Genomic DNA, 17,840 nt, shown 5'->3' with positions numbered 1-17,840 from the left:
TAAGGAAGTAGTTCATTTACACCCGACATTTGCTGGAGTCGATTTTTTTTATTTATGATATATTATAATTTTAATACAGAGATGCATGCTTTCATACACTCGCGTGAAAGAAACGAGGGTTGACAGCATTGGATATGTATTTGTATACTTGCGTTGCTGACGTCATCAAGCGTTGTCGTTCTGGTACATACCGCAACTTACGAGGCCTTAAATCTCCACTGGGTTATCTCCCCAAATAGATTGCAAATGGGCTTTATGCCACGGCCCTAGATCTTTAGTAAATGTTGAGATAAGTGTATTTACATGTGACTTCGGCATCCAAAAAGGCTGCAAGAATATAGTGAGAGTACGCGAGTGCTGTAGATTACACCTGACTGTATTTGAATTTCCTGGATTGGGTCGTAAAGGATGTCACTGCAATAATGTGTCGGTGGGGATGTCCTTATACCAACACGGTGAGTGCTGAATGTTCATGGCATGCGACACGTCTTTCACACACACATACACACACACACATGCACACACACACACACACACACACATAAATATGACAGAAATGAGAAGGTCTTTACAATTTAATTTAATATTTCAAAAGTTAGATTTATAGAATAAAATTAGCAAAGAACACCAAGATAAAGAGGCTAGACTTGAAGTACATGTTCGCCATCTACGTTTGGCCAAGTGTGAAAATGTCAGTATTGCTTTGAAATGAACGACAGTGAATCGTGAGAACCTTTTCGTATCAGAGAAACAGGTGAATTCTTGACAGCAACAGGTGTATTCAGGCTGTCTTAGTGACGTTCAAACCATTTCCCTTTTTATGCGCACGATGTGTCTGTACATATAGCCGTCAGCTGCGTCTGTCGTCGCCATCATGCACTTTCACCGATAACACGATAAGTGGAAATCCATTTAATCTTTTGGTCTGAAACTTACAAAACTGATGAATATTCATAATACAAAGGTCAATGTGTAAATCAGCATGATCAGGCTACTTTTTCAAAAGTTATTCTGTTTTGTTTTGGCTTTTTTCAGAATATATGAAAAACCGATAACACGATCAGTTGGCTTGAATCTTACAGAACTGATGAATATTCATACATGTAATACAAAGGTCAATTCGTAAATCAGCATGATCAGGCTACTTTTTCAAAAGTTATGCTGTTCTTTCGCTTTTTGTCAGGATGTATGCCACACATTATAACACGTTTCAAGGAAAATCATGAATCTTTTTGTCTTTTAAGAAACCTACAGGAGCCATCAATCTTACTTAAATACAGGTCGAGTACGAATATTAGATCGATTGAACCATTTTTACATACATACTTTTACGTGCTGTTTTGTTCGCTTTTTTTCAGCATTTATGCAACACGGATAACACATTTGTTGCAACTCACAGGAGTGATCAACCTTACCAATATAAAGATCAACTTCGAAAATAAGCTTAATCGGTTAAGTTTTGATGAAATTATGCCTTTTGTATAAAAGTCGTTTTTCTTCAGATTTAATTCTTAGACATGTTAACAGACTCATCATTGATCTAAACAGCCACGTAAAAGTGTTCTAACATTTTCTGCATCTTAACAATACTGTTGGTTGATTACATAAAATGATGGTACACCTGTTATCATGTATTGTGTAATAAAGCGTCAAAAATGAAAATAAACTCATATCATTGAGGTTTGTCAGATTCAATCATTTACTATGTTCAGAATATCAGAATGGAGTAAATATGGACATTTAAAATCGCGCTATTGATAATTTTCGTATGTCAATAATTTTCTTAGTTGATCATTAAAAAATGACAGTAAATTGATTATTGTGTTTTGTGTAAAAAAGGTGTTAAAATGGAAATTAACTCATTTCAGTACAGTTATATCTTGTATACAATTTGGCATTTTCAAGGTTTGACTCTAAACTTCCATGGCCTTGAAGACTTTTGCTAGTCACATTTTCTGCATATCCATGATACTTTTATTTTCTCATTAAAGATTGATGCTCATTATGCTGTTAAGCATTAAGTAATATTGCATCAAATTAAAAAAACCCTGTTTTTGGCACTGCCTCCATAGTGACCATTAAAGCAAAACCTTGTCACTTACTCTTTTCCCACTTTCAGAGAAGAAACATAGGACTTAAATACAGCTTCAAATGGAAAATATGTCTTATTGGCTAATTCTTATGGAAGTTATACATTTTTTGTGAAAATTTAATTTTTCACATATCGACATTTTCAAGGTTTGGCTTTGAACCTCCATGGTCTTAAAGACCTTTGCTAGTCACATTTTCTGAATATCCATGATACTAATATTTTATTATTAAAAATTGATGGTCATTATGCTGTTAAGCATTATGTAACATTGCATCAAAATGAAGACCCCCCCCTTTTGGGCACTGCCTCCATAGTCACCATTAGACGAAAACCATGTCACTTATTCTGCTTTAACTCACAGAAAAGTAGCATAGGACTAAAGCCTAGATTACATTTACACGGCCGCCGTGCGATGAAATTGTCCTACGACTTTTTTGAAATCGTAAGGAGTTACGCCGAATATATGTATATACAGGGTTACTACTTAATATGGAATATTTTTATCATTGTTATTTTGGCTTTTGTTTTTTTTTGTTTTTTTGGCTTTATTCATCAAAAAAGTATGTCATTGAAAAATATCCAGTCTTCTATTGTGAGATATTTTGGACTATAATATCAAATGTGACATAAGACGTCATTCAAAAGAAAAGAACACTCCCAGAAAACCATATCAACAGTTTGATGTCAGTATTAATTTAAGCTAAGATATTGAAGAAAATGATAGCCTCCAGACAATGATATGTTACACAGTTAAAGAACTAATTACAGTAAATCATGAAAAGTCATCAATAGCGGGTATGACCTCCAGCAGCCGCTTGCAGCGCCCTCATCCTACATGGCATACCCTGTGACAAGTTTTTTTAGAGTTTGGATGGGGATATCATTCCACGCAGTGATATTTGCCTGTCGCAGTTCATCATTATTTCCCGACCGATGACCATAGCTATTATGTGAGTTACTTCCGTCCACAGATTTTCAATTGGGTTCATATCTGGGGAGTTTGCAGGCCAGGGCAGTTGCTGAACCCATTGGTTTCGAAGAAAAACAGTGATTCTGTGAGCTCGATGTGGGGTTGCACAGTCGTCATGATACACAAAGTTGTTCCTGAAGATGACTCTTACCAATCGAAGCATTGTTTGATGTAGAATGTCTCTGTAGGAACCCTAGTTGAGGTTGCCGCCTAGAAAAAACAACTGGTTCTGGGCACCGACATGATATGCTCCCCAAACAGAGACGTTACCACCCCCTGCTTCCACCTTAGGCAGTGCACAATCATCCTTTTATGCCTCTCGTACACTTCGGCGGACACGTCAACCCTTAAAACTACCTATCTGGACTCATCACCGAAAACAACGTGATTCCAGTGGTTTGGCTGCAAACACACGTAGTCCCCAGCCCATTGCAGACTACGCTGTATATGACCTGCTGTTAACAGTGGTTTCAGTACTGGTCTTCGTGCAAAATAACTGGCTTGCAATAATCTCATGTTCACGAGGGACCTTGCAACGGGCGTTTGAATTACATTCTGCCACTCTTTTCTGAGGACACTGGTTGTCTTTGTACTACCAGCACGGCGCACTCTAAGGAGAAGGCGATCCTGTCTTCTTGGTGTCATACACGGACACCCTGGTCGAGGTATTGGAGTAGGTGCCCCTGTTGTAGCATTTCTTTGGAGGACTTTACTAACGGTTCCTGATAAATGTTGTATTGCCTGGCAATGGTTGACCGTTTCTGGCCTCTGAGAGCAAGAATCCCATAGCAAGCTGCGTTGCTTAGCTGTCGAACCATATCTTCTCTTAGGAACCTGTCAAGTTTCAGATCAATCCCTTTGTTGCTTCTCTAAATACACTCCAAAGATTGATAAAGCCATGAGTTTTTATACAAGGGCAGAAATTGCCAAAAAGACCCCCCCCCACATTTCTGACCACAGAACATGCAACTGCATGCATCAATTGTTTCGAGAGTTGTGTGGTAATTAGGTAACACACCTGGCTACTCAGGGAGTGACACCTCAGATTTGGATGTAAACAGTAGTTAGAGAGAAAATAAATATTTTGTAGAAAATTTACTCGCCAAAAAATAATATTCCATATTAAGTAGTAACCCTGTACATTAAATACCCCCGTCACACTAGAGGCGGAATGAGCAAGAATACCGTCGGAAAGACAATTCTATGTGCGTTCCTGGATATTCGAAGAGCATTCTAAAAATTCCGAGTGCATTCCCAATATTTCTAACCATTCTTGTGGCCGGCCCAAATGTTTTGCTCATGTTAAAAACTTTCTAAGTGCATTCCAAGTGGAAAATTATCGAATGGTATTCTAACTGCATTATGACTGCATTCTAAACATTCTGATCACATTCGAGGTAGAACCGAAATGTCAGGACACTTCAAATCCTGTTAGAATGAGCCAGAATGCAACTCGAATGCATCTCGATCCTATATTTCAGCCAGCAATCGAACTACACTCGTACGGCATTCGAAGTGTATTCTACATGTAAATATTCTGACTGCATTCTAACAGCATTATTGATATTCCTAGTTCCAACTACATTCGAGCTGCATTTCATTGTCCCTCTAAGTCCTACATTGAAACTACCGCTATGTACATAGGTTTTTAAGTGTTAACAGGTCGCCTGTGATCGTTGACCCATGAAGGCCATTTTTTTGTGCACCGACAACCAGTGCTACTAAAGATGAAATATATCGGTATCCTTAAGGTTGCCTTTCAGTCTGTTCTTGGTTGACAGGAGGTTGTTATATCCAGTAGCATACCATTTGCAAATCAGATGAAGAAAAATATAATTTTTTTATTTGCGCTGTTGATAAAATAGAGATTTGCCAAACCCGGAATGCATAAAACTGGAAAACTGCAACAACTCAATTATATTTGTGCATTCTTAAATTACTGCTTATGTGTAAAATTATGTATTTGGTTTTGTTCTATACATGTATATCTGCACGTCCACTATACTGGATAACAATAAAGGGTTACCATATTTGAAAGTCTGTCAAAATATTCCTATGTGTTGGATTACAATGGGGATGCTTTCATGTGAAAAGGGACGGATTTGTCTTATAATAACAAACAATTTTCTGTTCCAAACATTGCTGTGTATTTAATTTTTAGCCGAAAATGACACTAAAACAGCGCTTACATCTGGAATACAGACATATGCAGCTGTACGAAAGAAAGCTCTCACAATAGTATAATATTATAGTCACTATTGTCATGTTTTTGGTCATCTGAGGGATCATTTACGGTACACACACACTATGGACAAGAAACAAAGTTGCTTTTCATCGCTATTTTGATGAGTGAAGAAAACGGGTTGTTGTGCACTATACCATCGTTTCAGTTTTCAACTTCGCTACAAAGTATTAACTCCTGATGCCATACAAATGAACTAAACAAAACGTTCAATTTCGGGATTGAAATACCTGAAATAGCTTTTTCTTAAAAGAACAGTGTGTAAATAAATCATGTCATCTGATCATATAATAACAGATGTTACAGGTCCATAGCCAGCAATTTCAAAAGGGGGGTTCTTTTTCTGAAAAAGTGGATCTTTTCCCCAAATAACTTCAGGTATCTAGATCAAATTTTACTCAGAGTGAACCTTTTCCCAGCGAAAGGGGCGGTTCTTTCGAACCCCCCTAACCCCCCTAGCTACGGGCCTGTGTTCTGACCCAATTCTGTTTCGTTTCTTTTAGATTCGACCAACAACAGAACCACAACTAGCGTGTAGTTTCGTTTCCCCATTCAGATTCGGCCCAGGGATTTAGTTTAAGTAGTGGAGATTTCCACTGATAACATATTGACCCGCTCACATGGATATTAAATGAGACTAAAATTATTATTATTATTATTATATTAAGCACCCCCCTTAGCAAAATATCAGGTCTGCTGCAATTTTGCAGCAAGTTTGCTGCAATATGGCTGATAATTAGCAGCAAAAAAGCAGCATGAAGCAGCAATCTTGCACACTCCTGCAAACTCACTGCTGCAAACTTTTAGTTTGAAGCAAAATTGCTGCAATATTGTTGCAATATTGCGGCAAACTTTTCATTTAGTGAAGGGCCTGTGTGTATATGCAGTACTTTCTAACTGGCAAAAATTAAACGGAAATAATACTGTATGAACAGTTCCTGAAAGAAATTAAGATTAAGAAATTTAAAACCAGAATTCACTCAACACGCCCTTGGCGCTGCTACCAACTTAATGTGTATTTTTTATTGTAATGCATCATAAACACTATGTGTTATATTTATATACGTAAAAAAGGATTTTTGAAAAGGTTATGGATTTTAAAACCGGAATTTATATAGCTTTGGCACTGCAGCAATCTACATTTATAGGATTTTTGTGCTGGGGGGGGGGGGGGGGGGGGGGGGGGGGGGGGGGGGGGGGGGGGGGGGGGGGGGGGGGGGGGGGGGGGGGGGGGGGGGGGGGCGTGTCAGACATTTATGTATTAGAATTACTGATATTGTTGGTCATAAGTTAAAAAAATCACTTTTATGTACAAACACAGATGTGTCTGTACATATAGCCATAACCTTTGTCTGTCGTCACCATCGTCGTCGTTGTCGCCGTCGCCGTGCACTTTCACCGATAACTCGATAAGTCAAAAATCTATAAATATGTTGGTAAACCTGTTAGCATGTATTTTGTTACTGATGTTAGGAACGCACGTCCCATTAGGACGTGCATTACTACACGTTAGACTTGCATTACTTAGGAGCCTTCGTCCTACGGACATTGAATCCTAGTAACGTATGTCCTAGGACTTCCATTCCTAGCAATGCATGCCCTAGGACTTGCATTCCAAGGACTTAGTGTCCGGGCGGACTTGCGTTACTAGGACGTGCACTCCTGCCACATCGGCTTAGAAAAGTTTATTGGTTACTAACTACACTACGACTTACATCTAAAACTACAACCAATAACAATTTTTTAATAAGCTTAAATAATTAGGCCCACCGTGAAAAAAAAATATATAAAGCCCTCCAATAGAGGTAGTGAAGCTGATACAAAAACATACATATAATATATATATAAAGAAGAGCATTACTGTGTACACAGATGCAGAAGACTAATTAAGACCCCATTCCCATAGATATTTAGATCGATCTATCCCCCTGGGGAGTCCCACTAGATTGGTGTTAGCTTAACCGGCTTAAATGTCTGTCCCGCCTACTAAAAGCTGTAAGGGGTAATTAACTGCCGTGCGCGCTCGGCTGACAGCAATTTAGCGTGAACCCCCAGGGAGTTAGGTCGATCCGGATGGATCGATCTAAATCTCTGGGAATGCAGTCTAAGTAAACAAGCAACAGGGTGGGTAGGTGGGGATCAGTGATACAATACGCGAAGGAGGCTATGCGTGTGCTGCTGCACAACTCAAACTAGCTTTGAATTAAGCGGTGGAAGTGGCTCGCTTAAGGCCTTGTGCAGCGTAAGGCTACAGGGGGGGACATGGCGGCGCTTGTGCCACGTTTAAATCAGATTAACTTGGTTAATCCGCACATATATTCACATCTCGGAGAAGAAAACTTATTTTTGTCAACACGAGTTTTATTCAATAGATTCTATGTTGCGTTTTACAGCTGGCGAAACACGTTTTTGAAACGGCGTCGAACATTTCCGGTTTCGTAACGTGCAGCAGATACGCTCGCCGATATATATCGCCAAAATGAAGACCTAAAAGTATTGTTACCGGTGTCTTTTTTTTCTTCTTTTCGTTATTGATTTTTCTTACAAACGAACTTTTCTTTTCCCTATAGCGTATTCGACTTCATAACTGCTCAGATGACGTAAGTTACGACCTGTTACCACACACACATAATCGGCTTAGAACTCATTAACATTGCTCTGCCCCCTCATGGCAACAGCCCATAGCAACAGAGGCGTGGTTTAGTCGGCAGTCTGACTGGGGCGCGTGCCGGTTTAAAAACTCATCAAAAACACATTTTGCAGTGCAAACCCCCAAAACATTATAACATCGAATGTTAGATAATTTTGATTAATATAAACACACAAAAACTCAAAAAGGTGATTTAAAGGCAATTTAACCCTCCTACAGGCCTTAAAAATGGAAATAAACACATCATTGCAGTTCGTCGGATTCAATCATTCACTATATTCAGAATTTCAGAATGGAGCAAATAGGACATATAAAATTGTTCTGTTGATGTTTTTCCTATGTCAACATTTTTCTCAGTTGATTATATGAAAATGACAGTAAATTGATTATTTTTGTTTTATGTAAAAAGTTGTTGAAAATGAAAATAAACTCATTTCAATACAGTTATCTCGTTTACATTTGGGCATTTTCAAGGTTTGACTCTGAACTTCCATGGCTTTGAAAACTTTTACTAGTCACATGTTCTGAACATCTTTGATACTTTTATCTAATTAATAAAAATTGATGGTCATTATGCTGTTAAGCATTATGTAATATTGCATCAAAAATGAAGAAACCCCTATTTTGGGCACTGCCTTTATACTGACCATTAAAAGATAACCCAAGTCACTTTTTTTCTCAAACTTATGGAAGGAAAGAAACATGGGACTTACATACACCTTCAGTTGGAAAATCTGGCTTATTGGTTAACTTGGAAATGAAATTTTTTGTTAGAATAAAAATTTCCAAATATCGACATTTTCAAGGTGTGACTTTGAACTTCCATGGGCTATGAAGACCTTTGCTAGTCAGATTTTCTGAATGTCCTCGATACTTCTATTTTATTATTAAAAATTGATGGTCATTATGCTGTTAAGCATCATATAATAATGCATCAAAATTAAACAAAACCCTATTGTGGGCACTGCCTCCATAGTGACCATTAAAAAAAACCTAGTCACTTACTCCTCTTAAACTTACAGGAAAGTAACGCAAGACTAAAAAAGCAATATGTTTGGCTTCTTTTTCTGATGTACATATTGTGAATTGTTTATCTTTCACACATTGGCATGTTTAACGTGGGACTTGGAACTCCCACGGGCTTGAAGACCTGTGGTAATCAAATTTTCTAAATGTCCATGTTGATATTAGAATCAATTAAAAACCGGTGGTAATTATACAGTTAATCATTATGTAATATTGCAGCTCTATTGGATTATCATTTTTTCATTGATTAATGTAATTTTTTTGTGAAATTTACTTCTGTCTCATTCTGGCATTTTCTAAGTGTGAACTTTAACTCTCATGGTACTGAAGCCTTATGCTTTTACTTTCACCGGTTTTACCTGTTGTGCATAACTAAAATTTGATGTTGACTTTGCATTTTAACATAATGTATTATTGCATCAGAATTGACAGTATCCTATTTTGTGCATTATTATTTTCTGCTTTTTGTCTGTACATTTGACAGCTTTGCTGCCTTGTTTCTTCGTGTATTTACATTATGGTTCAGTATATACTTGCTCTGTGAGCAACTTTATTCTTCTATCAGGTGTATTAGTATTGCACTCAAGCTTTTGCAACCACTGATACATTTGAATGGATACTTTCTGGGGTTCATGTAAAAATGCCTCGTCCAACTGCGCTAATTATAGTCTATAACATTTAACAATGTTACCAAAACAAACGAAGATCGATCCGACTTGATCTACTCGCACCTGCATTCTAGGTGTGATTTGTAAACAGTATTTAGAGTAAGGTAAATTGACCGTTTTATTCTGGGAATGTAACTTAGAGAAGGGCCGTTATATGTGTGAATATAAAAATAGCCACTGCTGCATACATTACACAAATTGATTGGGTATTCCCCATGGTTAATCTGTGCACATGTTTGATGTTTTATTTTAAAAAATAAGAGACACCCGTGGCCAATTCCACCAACGTTTTTCAAAATAGTAAAGAACACTTTATATAGGTATTCTTTATCTTATTCCATTTGCAGTAAAGGTGACAAAATGATTTTTCTAATAGTGCATGGCTTTGGGTTTAAAAATTACTCAAAATGTTAAAAAATATAATATAAACATTGCTATCACATTAATTGTTTTTCAATTTCCAGACTTACATGTGCAAATGGTGCGGTACAAGATACTGTCGTGAGTGCCTAAAAGGTGAATTCAGCGGAGAGATGAAAGAAGCAACGAAGTGTAGACAATGTTTTCAAGTATGTTAATCTTTTCCCCCTAATATGATCACGGGAAAAGAAAGATTTAAAAAGCCATAACTTACATAATGCATAAATGAGAATTTTCCTTGGATTTATTTCCAACCGAACTGCTGTTAAATATTCCCTGGGTGTTATGTGAACTGGACCCAAAGTGTGACATTTTCATTAGTCAGTTATAAGCTTTGCTTCTCTTTCAGATCACTTAATCAATTTCACAACCTTTAAAAACAGGAACATTCTTTTTCAGTCTAAATGCCAAGGCCAAAGGGTAGAATACATGCCAGGTCACGCCTGGCCCCTTGCCGATAAGAACGGCGATAATTCGACAAGGAAACGCAGTGCAAGCACAGCTAAAAACCCCAAAAGTGCAAAAAATGGCAGAAAAGGTGCCAAAAAGAGAAAATGAAATCTAGCCAAAATTCTCATTCATATGTACTTCATTAACAATTGTAGTTTCTCAAAATTTTGTCTGAAAATAGACATGAAAAACTATGACCAGCTACAACTCTGTTTTCCCGCATTTAGCTCATTGGAAGATACATATGCGTAAATGGAAAATCCACATATTCAAAGTATGCTTTCACTTAAGTCTCAAACGGTTAAATTTGTGAAACAACATTTGGTATATATTTATTATTGTTATTTATTAAACTTTTTAATTCAAGGTAAAACAAGGGTAAATAAAAATTTTATCTCCCCAATGGCCCTTATGTGATTAATAAAACTACACAAATAAACATCTGTTAAAAATGTAAATAAATATACATACTGTACATACATACATATCTGCACGTCTACGATACACGATTAGTTGGTGATCATCTTTGAAAGTCTGTCAAAATATTCATAAGTGTTGGATTACAATGGGGGTGCTTTCATGTGAAAGGGGATGGATTCGTCTTATAATAACAAACAATTTTATGTTTTCAAACATTGCTGTTTATTTTAAACTTTTTTAATTCTACGCCTAAAATGACACGAAAACAGCGCAAAACACTGGGACACAAACATACCAGTCTGTTTTGAAGCTGTATATTATGGAAAAGAAAGCTCTCCTAAAAGGACTGCATGTTTTGGTCATCCCAGAGATCACACACACACACACACACACACACACACAAATTACCTTCGTCTCAAATTTTGATGGGTGACGAAAACGGGTTGTTGTGCATTACCATCGTTTCCATTTTCATCTTCGGTACAAAGTATGATCTCTCATACACGTGAACTATACAAATCGTTTAATTTCGGGATTTAAATACCTGAAATACACTCTGCTTTTCATAAAACAACAATGTATAAGGAAATCCTGTCATCTGAGCGTGCAATCACAGATGTTATGACCCAATTCTGTTTCGTTTCCTTCAGACACGCGAGACACCGAAAACACAGCTAGCGTGTAATTTCATTTCTCCATTCAGATTCGGCCCAGGTGTAACATGAAAATCTGACTCCCATGAAAATGTGACTCCCCAGTCAGATTTTCATTATGAAAATGTGACTCCCCAGTCAGATTTTCATGATGAAAATCTGACTCCCCCCATGATAATTTGACTCCCCCTCCACAAAACTTCATACATCTTATTTTATTTGAGTATATGACTGTGATCTTGTAGTATGTAAAAAGGAGGATAGATTGGCACATTTTTTTGTAGTTTGCAGTGAAAATTCAAATGAAAAAATAAGAAAGATAAAAATGTGCACATAATGAAAATCTGACTCCCCCGTGAAAATTTGACTCCCCCATCATAAAACTTCATAAATCTTATTTTATTTTGGGTATATGACTGTAATCTTGTAGTATGTAAAATGGAGGATACATTGGCACATTTTTTGTAGTTTGCAGTGAAAACTCAAATGAAAAAATAAGAAAAATAAAAATGTGCACATAATGAAAATCTGACTCCCCCATGAAAATTTGACTCCCCCATCATAAAACTTTATAAATCTTATTTTATTTTGAGTATATGACTGTGATCTTGTAGTATGTGAAAAGGAGGATAGATTGGCACATTTTTTGTAGTTTGCAGGTGAAAAATTATGTGAAAAAGTAAGAAAATTAAAAATGAGCAAATAATGAAAATCTGACTCCCCCATGAAAATATGACTGCCCCTCCACAAAACTTCATAAATCTTATTTTATTTTGAGTATGTGACTGTGATCTTGTAGTATGTGAAATGGAGGATACATTGGCGCTTTTTTGTAATTTGCAGGTGAAAATTTTCATGAAAAAATAAGAAAATTAAAAATGTCCACTTAATCGCCTATTGTCTCCCCTATGAAAAAGTTATTTAATATTTGATGATCATTTCAACACCTTTTCTTTTAGGATACTTTATGAAAAATATATTGGAAATATTTAAAGGTTTGACGATAAAATAGTGAAAGCATGAAAAGGAAATCATGAAAATCTTTATTTTTACACCCATGAGATTTGGACTCCCATTGAGAAAAGGACCTATTTTATATTCAGTCACCATACCACTGTTTTCCACATAGTTTGCATAGAGATGGATATTTTGTCATTATTTGAAAGTTTGATGATGAAAATTTTGGTCAATATTTTTAAAACAAGTATCCATCTTTATCCTTGTAGGTTTTGCACTCCCATGTCAAAACACTACATTTTCATTATGTGCACATTTTTAATTTTCTCATTTTTTCATTAAAATTTTCACTGCAAACTACAAAAAATGTGCCAATGTATCAATCATTTTACATAATACAAGATCACAGACATATACTCAAAATAAAATAAGTTTTATGAAGTTTTGTGGAGGGGGAGTCAAATTTTCATGGGGGAGTCAGATTTTCATTATGTGCTCATTTTTAATTTTCTTATTTGTTCATTAAAATTCTCACTGCAAACTACAAAAAAATGTGCCAATGTATCAACCATTTTACATACTACAAGATCACAGTCATATACTAAATTAATTAGAGATTAATGAATGTTTTTTTGTAGGGGAGTCAAATTTTCATAGGGGAACCACATTTTCATTATGTGCACATTTTTAATTTTTCTTTTTTTTTATGAAAATTTTCACCTGCAAACTACAAAAAAGTGCCAATGTATCATCCATTATGCATACTACAAAATCATAGTCATTTACTCAAATAAAATGAGATTAATGAATGTTTTTTTGGGGGGGAGTCAACATTTCAACGGGGGAGTCAGATTTTCATAATGAAAATCTGACTGGGGAGTCAGATTTTCATTATGAAAATCTGACTGGGGAGTCACATTTTAGGGGAGTCAGATTTTCATGGTACACAGGGACTTAGCGTAAATAGTGGAGATTACGTAATATTCCGGTCACGTGAATATTAAATGAGAAAAAATAAATGAGCTAAGTGAAGTTAAGTGTTTTCTTCCCTAATCTTTGTATCTGCTCAATGTTACATTTTTTATTTATTAATATAAAGCAAAATACGATGCATATTCTAAGCGGAAAGCGTGCTCACATGATGATCGGTGCCATGTTGAATTATTGATGTCTATGTCATATATATATATATATATATATATATATATATATATATATATATATATATATATATTACCTTCGTCTCAAATTTTGATGGGTGACGAAATCGGGTTGTTGTACATTACCATCGTTTCCATTTTCATCTTCGGTGCAAAGTATGATCTCTCATACACGTAAACTATACAAAATAACTTAATTTCGGGATTAATATATATATATATATAATATATATATTAGGGGCGGATCCAGGCTTATTTGAAGGTGGGGTCCGAGGATGCCAAGCCGTCCCTCCCCCCCCCCTTCGCGTGGGGTTCAGGGCCCGCTGAAGGCCCCCCGAAAATTTAGTTTTTCAGAGGGCAAACAGTGCCATTTGCTACGGTTTAGATCTATGATTCAGCTAGTCAAAATTCTAATTTCAGGAGGGGACCATTCATGTGACCTTTTTCAGAAATCGAAGGGGGGGTCAGGACCCCCAGACCCCCTCCAAATCTGTGTGTATATAAATATATATATATATAGTTGAATTTTTAAAATTCCTTTTGTGTGTAGTAATTTATATTTATAGAAAAAACACTGAAAATTTGTTGCGAGATCTTTCGGCCCTACTGGGCCTCTTCAGGGTTTATTTGGATGTGATTATGACATCATAGCTGTGAATTGTCATGTCATAGTTGTGACTTAATTGACAATCACATTTGGATAAATAATAAGATTGAGTGCACTTACATCACATTCAATTTTGACTCAAATATTTTAATAAATTGTTCTTCTCAAGTCCTACTATTAGCTTCTACACCTCAATAATTGTGATAGAAGGGGAAATTTGAATTTTTACTGTAGCACAGGATTCTAGGTGCCCATTCACTGGAACCTGTTTCCCATGTTTATGCCTGATTTTGTCCGCCCCCCCCCCCCCCCAAAAAAAAAAAAAAAAAAAAAAAAAAATGCCGCAGGGGGTGTTTGCTTCAATTTATGAATAATGGGGAATGGGGAAGAAAATGCTCACCATTTAAAATGTTTGCTAGATATGAATAATAAAATCTCACCAAATACCTTTTATGAGGGCAGAAGTTATCAGGCATAACCATTTACTATTAATCTTGACTTACATTTAAAAAAATCTTTATTTTTTCAAAAAACGCCTCAAATTTTACCTCATTTAATTATAGGTCATGCAATATTACAAAACTTACTTTACTGATTTCTTTAGAATTATCCTTCAGCTGCATAATGATACAAAAATCATTGCTCCTTCTTTTGCGATTTTCGTATCATGGATGTTTTTCTTCCCCCTATCCACATCGTAATAGATGTAGTCATTTAAGCAACAGGTTGTTATATAAAGAGCAATAACACAAAGAGAGCTGATTTTCAAAAGTGCAACCACACATAATCTGACTTCTGTCGAAAACCTCCTTTATACTGGATGGTTTTCTTTCTGTATCCTGGCAACGTGTGGTCACAGAAAGGAGGCACATGCATCGCTTTGGTTGCAAAATAAATTCCCAATCAGCGGCTTGTTGTCGGCATGTAATTTTTTTTTACTCTCAAATGCAGGCCTACCCAACTACCAGACTCGGCACCGAATGATCCCGAATTCACCGGTAGATCAGACCACACTACCCGTTTTCAAGGTGTGTGTCAGATCGCATTACACAGTATCATACCCTGAACAAATTTTGAGTGGTGATGCAATGTTTTTCAACCCCGCTGAGAATCGTCACTATGACATCGCGTACTAGGCAAGAGCGGTGTAGCGTCTGATACTGTTTAATGCGATCTGATCGATCTACCGGTGAATTCAGGATCATTCGGTGCCGAGTCTGGTAGTTTGGTAGGCCTGAAATGGGGGCGTATTACAGGACACAGAAAGGACACCGTGCTTTCACATGATACTAACGAAACTCGGTCACCCGATTAGTAGGGACGTACCCCTGTGCCTGACATACTGTGCTATCCCCTAGGTCTTTTCAGAGCTCATAAGATAAAAAATCACTAATAGCTTCTTACTGTTCTCAGGTAAATGTTCATGTTTTTATTTCGTAGTAATAAAACTTTTTTTGACATTGGTGACCATTTTTATTTATATTGTATTTCATATCACAGTTTAGTTTTTGATTTTGTTCAGAAGTTGTTTGAATGGGAGATCATTTATCAAGACAATGAGCACGAGTTTACCTAGGATGGATCCTCCAGACACACCACAGATGATGGGCATAGGATCAGATAAATTTCTAAATATAGTTTGTGGTTTCTGGCAGTGAGATCTGAGCCAAGCCATTTAACAGTATGAGTTGCACATTGATACAGCTCTAGTTTCTTTGATAACAACATCATGGGCTCTTTAACACGTAAGCATCGCGAATTGCCACCACACTCAAGCATAACGATTGATTGCTATTTGCGGTGGCTATTGCACCCACTTGCTAACTCGAAGCCTTAGCAAACACAACGCAATATTTGCGTGTCTGGGAGTACAATTTTAGTCTCAAACTGTACTAAAAGTTCGATTGCCGTACAAAGTAAAGACGTCATTACACAATTATACAGGTACATAATGTAATTTTATTTCATTGTGATGCTAATCAAGATTTTTTTTAATTTAAAAGGTATATGACAATTACAAATACTGATATTTGAAGTGTTTGACACCAACGAAATGTCAAAAACCGTTCAATAAATGAAGCACAGCTGTTATAATGGACTGATACAAATAGTGATTTATTGGTGAGGAGTGTTCAGTCTCATAATACACACTAAGCAGGGTCACTGTGTGACCTAATGCTTCGTTTCTGCTTTTTCATTTTGTGTACAGAATGAAACATTTCCACTTATGATTATTAACAAAAGACTACACAGATGTATTTTCATCAGAAAATATCAAATAATATATGAAATGTTTATTTTTGAAATTGTATGCATAATAATACATGCCTTTATAAAATGTTCAACAGTAAATTTTTTTAGTCTCATGAAATAATGTTATATATTTATAGCATTCTTTACATGAAAATTTACCACAAGTTTTTTCTACCAGACATACCAAGTGACTGAATCTTTTATAAGCTTCCATGGGGTCCATCATGTTGAAGCTTCAACAGTCAGGTATTAATAAATTTTTAAAAATCAGCTTTTCTCTCAAGATTTCATATCCTGTCACCCTTGGTTTTGAGACCAGAATGTTATGCCATTTAGAATTCCCTATCCTTCAAGAAAATTGTAATTCATATCAATTGCAGCTGTATTTATTTGTTGATGTGGAGCACATGTACATGCTGACAGTAAAATTGACAAAGTTAACAGTTAACATGGAACAATCTTATTTTCCTCTAAATCTTGTAAATGGTTTAGGATCACTTATTTGTGAACACATTATCATGAGGAATACAAATGGGAATACGGTCTTACTGTTATAAAATATGCAGATGGCAAAACTGCAAATTAGGGTCATTTAAAAAATGAAGCACTTTACAACTTGAAAGTTAAATGATACACTGTCTTTCAACTATGACATTATGACAAAGCAAGACCTAATATAATACAAATATAATACAAATAATAATATAAATATATTCACGTTCTTTTATTTCAACCACCTACAGGCATCAATATTTCATGAACTCTAGAGAAGAACAAATTGTGCTCTATTTATATCTCTCTTTCCCCATACAGAAACGGTCTATAACTAGTGAATTGAATATTAAAGGACTTTAAGACAACTGTTAAATTGATATAAAAATATACAGGAAAAAGATTATATATTAAAATGCCCAATTTGTCACTTCCTGCACAAATGTATCTAATGAACACTTGTTACATGCCTCTAAGGCAATGGAATTGTTACTAAATCAGTCATTTCATAATCCACGACAAAAATGAAGAACAATAAATACACAAAACGTGTAATACTAGGGTGTGTATGACAAAAGCAGTGAAGAATCTTCAAAATAAGTTTTAAGATTGATTTTTGTGTTTAATCTGAAGCAATAGTCCTCATGGTTATCTTCAAGCAAGCACTCTTGTTCTCAGGATGAGGAGGAAATGCTATAACTACTGCTCCTCTCTGATCTTGGCTTTGATGCCTCCCTTCTCTTGATCCCGTTCCTGGATAAGGATCCACTGCTACAATGA

The 17,840-nt window shown here is 36.1% G+C and overlaps 2 protein-coding genes across 11 annotated transcripts in view; one reads left to right on the top strand and one right to left on the bottom strand.

Moving 5' to 3' along the window:
• Positions 1-209: 209 nt before the first annotated feature.
• LOC106174638 (uncharacterized) lies at positions 210-10,921 on the top strand. Its single transcript, XM_087018420.1, has 3 exons — positions 210-455; positions 10,113-10,217; positions 10,468-10,921. The coding sequence occupies exons 1-3, from the start codon at positions 423-425 to the stop codon at positions 10,624-10,626; spliced, it is 297 nt and encodes a 98-aa protein (XP_086874546.1). The 5' UTR covers positions 210-422; the 3' UTR covers positions 10,627-10,921.
• A 5,650-nt stretch (positions 10,922-16,571) lies between these two features.
• The window catches only part of LOC106174618 (peptidyl-prolyl cis-trans isomerase G), an 84,476-nt gene continuing 83,207 nt past the window's right edge, over positions 16,572-17,840 (bottom strand). For 8 of the 10 annotated variants that reach the window (XM_087018517.1, XM_087018522.1, XM_087018523.1 and 5 more), the window contains one exon: positions 16,572-17,831. The gene's annotated coding sequence lies outside the window, so the exon portion shown is untranslated. The remainder of the gene's footprint in view (positions 17,832-17,840) is intronic. The other 2 variants (XM_087018520.1, XM_087018521.1) reach the window with 2 other exon arrangements.

This window comes from Lingula anatina, chromosome 7 (assembly GCF_051362555.1).
Source record: "Lingula anatina isolate TDL-2025a chromosome 7, LinAna3.0, whole genome shotgun sequence".
NCBI classification, from domain to species: domain Eukaryota; kingdom Metazoa; phylum Brachiopoda; class Lingulata; order Lingulida; family Lingulidae; genus Lingula; species Lingula anatina.
This window is presented reverse-complemented; position numbering and strand designations above follow the sequence as displayed.

Coding starts and splice junctions, on each gene's coding strand:
- LOC106174638 (XM_087018420.1), top strand. CDS start 423: ATGTGTCGGTGGGGATGTCCTTATACCAACACG. Junction 456..10,112: donor GATGTCCTTATACCAACACG/GTGAGTGCTGAA, acceptor TTCAATTTCCAG/ACTTACATGTGCAAATGGTG. Junction 10,218..10,467: donor AGTGTAGACAATGTTTTCAA/GTATGTTAATCT, acceptor ATTCTTTTTCAG/TCTAAATGCCAAGGCCAAAG.